Source organism: Netta rufina, assembly GCF_964035555.1.
Source record: "Netta rufina genome assembly, chromosome: 6".
NCBI lineage: Eukaryota > Metazoa > Chordata > Aves > Anseriformes > Anatidae > Netta > Netta rufina.
The window spans coordinates 1501995-1512266 of NC_140129.1; the positions used below are offsets into that span (position 1 = coordinate 1501995).

Below are 10272 nucleotides of genomic sequence, written 5' to 3' on the forward strand. Positions count from 1 at the left end.
ATGCTGTTGGCCTTCTTGGCCACCTGAGCACACTGCTGGCTCATATTCAGCCAACTATCAACCATCACTCCCAGGTCCTTCTCTGCCTGGCAGCTCTCCAACCACTCATCTCCCAGCCTGTAGCTCTGCTTGGGGTTATTGCACCCCAGGTGCAGGACCCGGCACTTGGCCTTGTTGAACTTCATGCACTTGACCTCAGCCCATCGGTGCAGCCTATCCAGATCCTCCTGCAGAGCTTTCCTACCCTCAAGCAGATCGACACACGCACCTAACTTGGTGTCGTCTGCAAACTTACTGAGGGTGCACTCGATCCCCTCATCCAGATCATCGATAAAGATATTAAAGAGGACCGGCCCCAGCACCGAGCCCTGGGGGACGCCACTAGTGACTGGCCTCCAACTGGACTTGGCTCCATTCACCACGACTCTTTGGGCCCGGCTATCCAGCCAGTTTCTAACCCTACGAAGCGTGTGCCAGTCCAAGCCAAGAGCAGCCAGTTTCTTGAGGAGAATGCTGTGGGAGACGGTGTCAAAAGCCTTGCTGAAGTCAAGGTAGACCACATCCACGGCCTTTCCCTCATCCACCCAGCGCGTCACTTTGTCATAGAAGGAGATCAGGTTCGTCAAGCAGGATCTGCCTTTCATAAACCCATGTGGACTGGGCCTGATCGCCTGGTTGCCCTGCAAGTGCTGCGTGATGACTCTCAAGAGAATCTGCTCCATGAGCTTCCCCGGTACTGAGGTCAAACTGACAGGCCTGTAGTTTCCCGGATCTGCCCTCCGGCCCTTCTTGTAGATGAGCGTCACATTTGCTAGCCGCCAGTCAACTGGGACCTCCCCCGATCGCCAGGACTGCTGATAAATGATGGACAGTGGCTTTGCCAGCTCCTCTGCCAGTTCCCTCAGTACCCTTGGGTGGATCCCATCCGGCCCCATCGACTTGTGCACATAACACAGCTGCTGAAGATACACACTCAGAGACAATTAACTTCTAAGGAGTTTTCTATAAACTAGTATCAATCCATAACCAAAGATTCCAGCATTCCTCACAGATGTTAGTGGATTTTTTTTTTGTTTGTTTGTTTGTTTTTTTGGGGGGGAAGATGAGCAGTTATCTAAGGTTGAAATTGAATGGTGGTGTTTTTTGGTTTGGGTAAGACTGCAGTGCCAGGATGGACTCTGATCTTTGTAGGTGTTCACTGCTTTTAGCAATTCTCTCTTTATTTGTTGATTCCTGAGAACATCAAGAGCGGATCACTTCCTTTTCAATTATTCAGATTTGTTCCTAGTCAACACTTTAAAGAGCAGCCTGAAAAGAATAAAAGAACTGCTCAACCGTGTGAAGCTAGCAGCCCCATGTGCGATGCTATGTTTGGACAAAAACACTAAGAAGCTACTGCTTGCAGTAGTAATGCAGATCTCAGTAATAAACAATATTTGCTGTAAAAGTGCTTGTATTTCAGGTGTCAAGCTGTACATGCATTGCTTCAAATTTCTATCACCCTAAGTCAATGTATTTCTAATAAAGACAAATAAGAAAGGAGCTATGCAGATCGTCTGTAAGGGATGCAATAGCTTCATCTGACACCAGGCTCAGGAGTACTCCTCAGCAGGTAAATTCTGTAGTGGGAGATAGGAAGAGCCTCGTTTCACACTTCAGCACCACTGCTTCCCTTGATAGCTTTCTGTCATGCAGCAGCGGTTTCTTTAGAAGCAAGTGAGCTCTGAAGTGCCAAGTTTAATGCAGGAAACTAACAATCCTGATTGGAGGTGCTCTCTGAAAGCCTACTGGAAGCTGGAAAGTCTATACTGAAAATGGGAGTAATGGCATTCTGCTGCTTTTTAAATACATGAAATAGTTACAGACAAAGAAAAAAATATTCTTCCCTTTTTTTCTAACAGAGGCTTTTCTGGTCACTTAGACTTGGCAGTTCCTGGGTCACTTGGAAACAAGCATAATGAAATCCTAATGATAGGAAACTACTACAAAGCCATCTCTGTTTAAAACCTACCCTATATTATGTGCAAAATGACTTTCTTAATCAGTTTTTCCATGGTGAATCTTAGTGATGTGGAACAGCTACTACAGTGCAAGTGTGGTGTTCTGTTTTATTTTTGTCAGTGGGAGGGATGAATTGTGTTATGTTAATACTGATAAAATGAATTTAGTCAGGAAAGCCTGACTGACAGTGGGAGAAACAGTGCCTGTCACTGACACATAGGTGTGCTATGATTTTGGAGTCCTTGCTTAATGGCTTCATACTATTTTTATTCAAGTTAAGAGCAGTCACCTTGCATTTTAACAGATTTAAGAGATCAATAAAATCAAGAGAAAGCTAGCCTTTGCCTCAGGGTCTCAATCAGCAATATTTACAAGTCAAGTTATGAACAGCAGAAGTAACCCCCTTTTTTTCCCCCTTCGATATACTAGCCTTACAAAATGAAATTAGATTTCAATATAAGATTAAAAGATTCTGAAGTAGTAACTCCAAAATCTGATTTTAACAGGCTGTTCCTTGTGGATTTCAGTCTGTGAACATGGGCCTGTGCTTTTTGTATTACCCAGGGACACCAGAACCAAAATTCATGTTTGTGGATTCTGCTAGGCGGTACCTAAAGGCATGGCTCATAAAACAGCAAGCACACAGATTACAATTGCTTTTTGTTAGTTCTTCAACTTCTCTCTTACATTAAGTACAGCTTTGCACAGGCAGCTACATTGCTTAGATGAAAGATGGAAGCCAAGAGCCTCACAATGCTTCAATAGTACTAGGAATCAAGGGAGAGCTCAATACAGGTTTTATGCTAAAGCAACTGTGTTGGTTTCCATGTGGCAGATTACCAGTAGTAGAGTACACTGACTTATGTTGTCCTATATTAAAACACACATGGCACTATAGCTATTTCAGTGTTATCAAGACAAGTCTTGTCACCTTGATCTCCTGTCAAGATCAAGATATTACACAGTTAAACCAGTACAGTATGTAAACTCATATAGAACGCATACGGGAGGAATACAGACTGTCAAATCACATCCTATGACTCTTCACAAAACACATCTCTCATCCTTGCAATGCTTTTTATCATTATTACAAAATCATACTCACTAAGCAGCTTAAGTTACCTGCATAGAGAATACTATACAAGCCCAAATTAGTCTTACAATTTTATGAACTCTTTGAAAGAGACCAGACAAAAAAGGATTATTCTCAGAAGCATGAAACTAAAAAAGCTAAGGCCACTTGACAGGGTTGAGAGACATAGGCTTATACAAAGACAAGAAGAGGAAAAAGTAATCAAATTCTGATGAAGTTTCCTTGGAGAATCTGACTTCATCCATCTTGGCTCTCCTGCTATGCTCCCATGTGATGCCAGATAAATTGATTGTTAGATTTTTAAAGGATAGTTCTCAGTTATTTTGCTTAGCTGACAAGTGCCCACTTTGAGGCCTTAGAACCAGGTCTCAATAAAATAGTGAATATACACATTTTTCATATGCTCAGTGGAACAAAGACCCTCATACAAATAAGCACTCTAGGTAAATGGATGGGTATAGTCTTAACTCAGTACTTCAACTTACATTCTCTAAGCGAAGACAAATACTGTCTTATCCATGTTGGCAAAGTAACTGCTAGCTTAGGAAGGAACTGCTAGCTTTGCGTTTTAAGAGAGAGGGGAAAAGAACGTGACATTTCTTTCTGCAAATAGCTCAAAAAGAATCTGTTGGGAATTATCAATCACATTTATCCATGAATATCCAGTCGTAACATACTATCCTAACTCCTGAACTGACTTTGCAATCTTAAAATAACTTCTACGACTATTCAAATACATAGCATTCCCATTAGTTATCTCTGTAAAAGCAATAATGTTAATTGAGCAAGATAAAGCAGTGTACCATAAAATGCAAATGCTAATATAAGGGAGGCAGCAAGATGCTGGGAGAACAGAAAAGATTGCTCCTTCCAGCAACATGTTAAGACTTGGACCCTCAACCATCTTTCAAAATTAGGGCCTGATTTATTAAAGAAGCATTTACAGAGATGTGATTAAATTAGCCCAAGATAGGAAGAAAGCTAGTTAAGTTTCTAGTACTTAAGATACACACAAAGTAGAATGATTTAAGTCATATGGAATTTGGACAATTTCACATAACCAAGCCTTGCTTTAAAAGACTTTTTAATAGATGTGGCTTAAAGAATGTTAGCATTTCTCAAAATCTGAAGAATGTCTTTCCTTCTGTGCAAGAAACAAGCATTTATCAAAGAAAATCAGCTATTACATACCAAGTCACACTAAGGGCAGTTTAATGTTCCTTACTCCATTCAGAAACTAAGTCTTGAACTAAACACTGTAAGCAAGCAACTTAACTACATGCATTTACATCTAAGCTTATTATAAAACTGCTTTTATATTTCACATCCAGAAGCAGGTATATACAAACTATGACCCATTTCATCCCAACATAGAAATGTTCACATCCTTGGGTACTTCACACTGGCTTTCCCAGTATACAAGATCCCAGTAAGCTCTTTGAGAATTACAGATGCCAACTACACTAATACGAAGCCTGCCTTGAAAAAAAGATGCTACCAAATATATCATTTTTTGAACTAGGTCTCCACAAACACCTGATAAAGCATAACACAGAGAACTTAACTGCACATTCCTTGTTTAATCATTTTACATTCACATTGTTTTCACCCATTAGAAACAGTTTATTTTCTACAATCATAACATTTTTGCATGCGGTATGGTGAATGATAGAGGCACATTGCAACAGAACTAGAACTGTTAAGAGGGTGAAAAACAATCAGTTTTCCCTCCACAACAGTAAGTCTTACAAAAAGATTAGCAACAAGCTTTACAACAAAGTACTTATTCTTTAAAGGAATACAGCAACAATTGAGCTGATTTTAACAGTTATTGTAAGGTGCCTCTATCAAACAGATTAATATTATTTTCATAGGACAGCCATTCAGAAACTTCTGGAGATGATGACAATATTTTCATAACTGTTTTCCAAAGCTTGCAACAACCTGCTCCTGCTGTTTTGGCTAGCACTAAACTGTTTTGAAATTGGTCTGTGATCTGCACTGCCATTGCATAGGGCAAGTCTTAACATACCCAAACTAGTCTGGTTAATTTTGAAAAATATTGAAATTGAACTGTCAGAGAACAAGAGCAGTGGTATATTTGTTTACTTTATTTCTATTTAATTGTGGATAATCAAAGATATTTCAAGCAATTTGCAGGCATGTATAGGCTAATAAAACTATTTCTAAGGTGATCCACATTTCCTTTACAGGAGAGTCCTGGCATATGCTGTAAGCATTATCAAGAGGACAAATAAAGGGAAATAGCATCCCTTAGAACAGATAAGTTCTTATAAGCCCACTATCAGTAAAGGTAGGTAATCAGTAAATAGAGTTGAACGAAACCTCCAAAAAAGTTTTTGTTGTTCTTAGAAAAAGAATGGAACTACATTTCAGATTCTTTTATGAAATACTAGCGTTGGTTTGCATGTTGCTCTTTTTCTCCATCAATTAAAATAGATTATTTCCACTTTTGATCAAGTTGTTACATATAGTCTAATTATTAGTGATAGAGCTCCTTTTTACATTGTAAGGTACATACTGTAGGCATAATCTTTTTACACTCAAAAGCAGTAGAAAGAAGCCTTCTTAAGAGTTCAACACGTTTCTCATTCTTCAGTGGTCATTAACATGTTCACTACCCCTGAAAGAGCTGTCAAAATACCATCTCCAGTGAACCCTGTAAATTTAAAGGATGCCAACAAAGGAAAGATGACACAGGTCCATCCTTCCTTTCACAGCGTAAGAGTAAGAAGCAGCAAAAAATACAGGGAATGTTTTGCTAAATAGTCAAACACAGGAACAAAGCTGAGTATAATACCTTTTTTTTCAGAATTTAGATGCATTTGTTTGTGTGATCTTCACAGTGCTTTGCTAACTTGCTTTTGTATTTCTGTGCTTCCAGAAAATCCAGAACCATTTTAAGCTACAGGTTTATTGTTGAAAGCTGCAGTTGTTATGCAAGGGACTTCCTAAGATTTATTTGTAGATAAATGGAAAAAGTTACGACAGTAGAAAAGTTGTGGTAATATCCCCATGTGTCCATCTTTCAGTAGTTTCTTTTTCTGAAGAACTTCCAGGTTTGGGGCCTGAAAGAGATTACATGTTTTCCATCTGATTTGTCTACCTCTGTATTTAATTAGAGTTGTTGAGTTTTTGTTTGTTTCCTCTATTGAGCACTGAGCTCTGAAAATAGATTTTTTGGGTGGCTGTATTAACAGTTACTGCAGTACATCTAAAGGAGAGAACAGTTCTAGAAATGGGAGCATTATTAAACAGCTACAGTCAACACAGTCTAATATTTTTATGCAACTTATCATGTACTTATGGCCAGATTTAGATGAACACCAATGCTGCAATTTGGAAGAAAAACCTCACCCATCCAAGGTCAGAAGGGATAAAGAGACGTCTTGAGTTGAAAATGCAGGTATTTCTGCTGGTCCTTATAGAAGATAGTCAAAGCAATAGCAAAGTATGTTGAAACAGCGATAAGACTACACCCTTATGAACATTCGTGGTCACTTGACACAATTGTGTCAAAATTTTCAAGCTCCCCAGGCAAACTGGCTATTCACTAGAAAATGCTAGGCAATGAGTTAAGGAAACTGTATAGCCACAGAAAAGGCAAAGCGCTCATAAAGAAGAAAAACAGGTTGGCACAATTATTCCAAAGGTAAATACTTGAGATTTTGTTTCAGTTAGGAGAAATGCTGCAAAACTGGAAGATCTAATTAACTATTGAAAACACTTTTCACCAAAATACATACCTAAGACTACGATAACAGTCACCACTATTCTTATGCTGAAAAACTAATGCTGTACCTGCTATTGACAGACCAAAATTTTCAGCCCTGGAAGCTACTAAATTGAAGCATCCAGACATTTGAAGGTCTTGAGCACTTAAAACTCCCATTAGAGGCAGTATACAACTTTGGACATCCTGGACTAAAAATTCTGTCAACGTTTTGACAACAAATGCTCACACTTAACACAAAACATATAGAATGATAACTTGATGGTCATAATCATAATGATCATCAATAATCATCATGATCATAATGGTAATCATAACTTCTTTTTCTTCCTTCCAGGAATCAAATGACATCTCCTGCAGGTAGGGGGTCCCGAGCCTCCTTTTTAAGCTATTGAAATGCAGGTATAGTATCCATTAGTAACGCAGGACTGATTTAGTATTCTCTTCAGAAAGCATCTGCTCAAAGTTGTAAATCTAGATGTCAGGACTTAGTGTCAAAAGTGCTTTTGCAATGAATGTACTACTCAGATACAGTCTCAAAATACTTCATGAACTCTGAAATGGTTATCTAAGGAGGGAACTTCATCAGCAAAATGTATTTGATCATTTATTTCCACACCAAGTTCTTCAAGTATCTGTACAAATTTCTCATGCTCTCTCCCAATCCATGACCTCATTGTGTCAAACACTTGGTATGGAGTAACATGAGTATGAACTTCAATTCCTGTCTGTGCAAGTTCTTTCAGCACTTCAGGGTAAGTAACCCAAGTATTGCTTCCTCCCGAGTGACCGCCATCCAACCAGTAAATTGCTTTTATGTTTTTTACAAAGGCATCTGTATTCTTGTCTTTTTTAGCTTCCTTCAGCTCATAAAGCAGCTGATTCAAAACCACACAACCTTTACTGAAGCCAATCAAAGTAAATGACACAGCGCTTACAGCAGACGGCATAACGAAGTCCATAGCAGAATTATTAGAGCATTCACAATCTCTCTCTCTTTCCGTGGATGAGCAGCCATTTGCTGTAGGTAGAGACTGCGGCTGTGATTTACAAGCAGATATTTTTGCATCCTTTCTGAAACCATGCACGGTTTTCTGGGACAGCAGAATATTCTGAGAGAACCTGAATGCATTAACTAGCAATGCATGGAGATGCTTGAAGGCTCCAAAGTCAGTGCTGTGCTCTGGTGCTCCAAACATGTTGCTAGCCACAAAGTTGTCATAACAACTGAATTTGTGCAGGTGCATTCGAGAACACTTCACAACCCAAATAAAGCTATTAGGGAATCGGCGAGCAAGTATGGTAGCAACATTTTCAAAGCTCCAATGCTCCCACTGAAAGTTTTCTGGGTGGCAAGACATGATGTCATAATAGTTCTGAAAAATCAGAAAACAGAAAAGACACATTACTACATTGCAAAAATAAATCAGCTCCATCTAGCGTATATATTCATAAGGAAGGACCACGGTGGAGAGAAATGTGCATAATGGAGGTGCTGTCTTGCTAGGCTCCCAGAAGAGGTGCATTAAAGAAACTGACATATTTACATTCCCTTATTCTATTGTAGTATTTTGCGAGACGTTTTTATATCCCCCAAATCAACGTAATAACAGTAAGTATGAGCTTAATATGTAATAAGGAAGCTTAGTATGGTACAGAATACATAATTACATGGTATTTCCTCCATCTGCAGAAACACTGATTGTCTTATAACAAGCAAACAATAGACTTAAAACTTCAGTAATAAGTTTTCTCATGAACCTCACCTCTGAACTCGTAATAGCAGCGAATACTAATTAGCTGCTTTTATTAAAGACGAGACAAGCCATACCCAGGAATGCTAATCAGAAGGGTTTCCTCAGACCCCGCTAATCCTTGAAATGAAAGTTACACCCTCCCCGTTGTGCAGTTACGGCTGGCCGTGCGCTGGCCCGCGGTACCCGCATGGCCGCGCAGACGCCCGGTGCTCCCCCCGGGGCGCAACGCCCGAGTGTTGGCAGCCCCACCGCCCCCGGCAGCGCCCACCCGAGGCCCGTCCCCAGGCGCTCCCCGCCCCGAGGGGCCGCTCCCCTCGGCGGCGGGCTGCCCCCGGCCCCGCCGTACCTGCACGTCCCCCGGGAAGTACACGACGTGATGCTGAGGCGCGGCCGGGCCGCGCGGAGCCGGCGGCAGCAGCAGCAGCAGCTCGTTGGCCCGCTGCGGCTCCGCGCCCGGCACCTCGGGCAGCCGCAGCCACGGCGGGCTCAGCCGCGCCGAGGAGGAGGAGAACCCGCTAGGGTCGGTGCCGGTGCCGCCCGCAGCCGGCGCCTCGCAGAGGCTCATGCTCCTGCCCAGGCTGAGGGCGGCGGGGCCGAGGAGCCCCCGCAGCAGGGAGGCAGCGACCGCCCGGCGGCTGCCGCTCATGGAGCCACCGCCTCACGGCCGCCCACGGCGCCGCCCGGCCCCGCGCCGCGCTTGCGCGCCGCCCCCTCAGCGCTGCCCAGCGCCCCCTCAGGGAGCCAGCGGCGCGGCGGCTGCACGCCTGGCGGCGGCGGCACCGCAGCCTTTAACAGGAGCGTGGCGGGACGCGGCCGGCCGTTGTGGCGGCTGTTGCTGCATGCGGCCGCCTGTTTCCTCTGGAGGAGCCCTCACGGGACAGGGCTGCGGGCGCCTATCGAGGCCCTCCTGCCGTTTCACTCGCCCTAGTTTTGGGGCCCTAGCGCCCCCCAGCCTGGTTCTGCGGAGCGAGGGGTGGCTGAGGCGCTCCCCGTGAGCCCGCCACGTTGCTGGCCCCTCGTACACCAAGCTGAGGTGGCGGTGCTCAGCTGGTGGTCTGTCTGCGTAGCCTTAGCTTGAAAATAACGCTGGGTAAAAATTTCTGAGGGAAGATAGGACTTTATTAGCCTCTCAGTTTGATACTGTGACCAAAGGAAGTCTCCTGAGTGAAGTAAAGCCCTCCAGAGCATGCAGCTGAGACGCAGATTCAGCAGTATGGGGTATCTTACATCCTATGTAGAGCAGTTTATTTCAAACCAAGGAGAGGTGTGTGGACTCAGTTGTTTCCTAAAGGTGCTGGTTATATTTATCAGCGCAACCTAGGTGTATTTATTTGTATTTAGTTTTACTAGTGCGATTATGAGGCAGAGGAAGCGGATTCTGTAAATAACCTGTTCCACTGTTTTATTATGTTCCCAAGAAAAAGGGGTTTTAATGGATAAACAGAATTTCCAGTGTTCCAAGTTGTGCCCATTGCCTTTTGCACTGTCACTCGACAACAAGTGGGAAGAACTGGATCGATCTTTTTTTTATTCCCCCATCAGGTGTTTATAACATGCATAGGATCTTCCTGAGCTTTCTCAATCCCAGCTCTCTCAATTTCTCATATGATACATGCTTCCAGCCCTTAATCATTCTGGTAGCCTTTCACTGGACTTCCTCTGGTACA

The 10272-nt window shown here is 42.7% G+C and overlaps 1 protein-coding gene across 1 annotated transcript; it reads right to left on the reverse strand.

Annotated features, from left to right (window-relative positions):
- Positions 1 to 4305: 4305 nt before the first annotated feature.
- LOC311211063 (mitochondrial protein C2orf69) lies at positions 4306 to 9267 on the reverse strand. Its single transcript, XM_084289550.1, has 2 exons — positions 8952 to 9267; positions 4306 to 8224 (listed from the first exon to the last, which is right to left on the reverse strand). Exons 1-2 carry the CDS (start codon positions 9249 to 9251, stop codon positions 7385 to 7387), a joined length of 1140 nt encoding a protein of 379 aa, XP_084145676.1. The 5' UTR covers positions 9252 to 9267; the 3' UTR covers positions 4306 to 7384.
- Between the last annotated feature and the right edge of the window lie 1005 nt (positions 9268 to 10272).

Coding starts and splice junctions, on each gene's coding strand:
- LOC311211063 (XM_084289550.1), bottom strand. CDS start 9,251: ATGAGCGGCAGCCGCCGGGCGGTCGCTGCCTCCCTGCTGCGGGGGCTC. Junction 8,225..8,951: donor ACTTCCCGGGGGACGTGCAG/GTACGGCGGGGC, acceptor CTGATTTTTCAG/AACTATTATGACATCATGTC.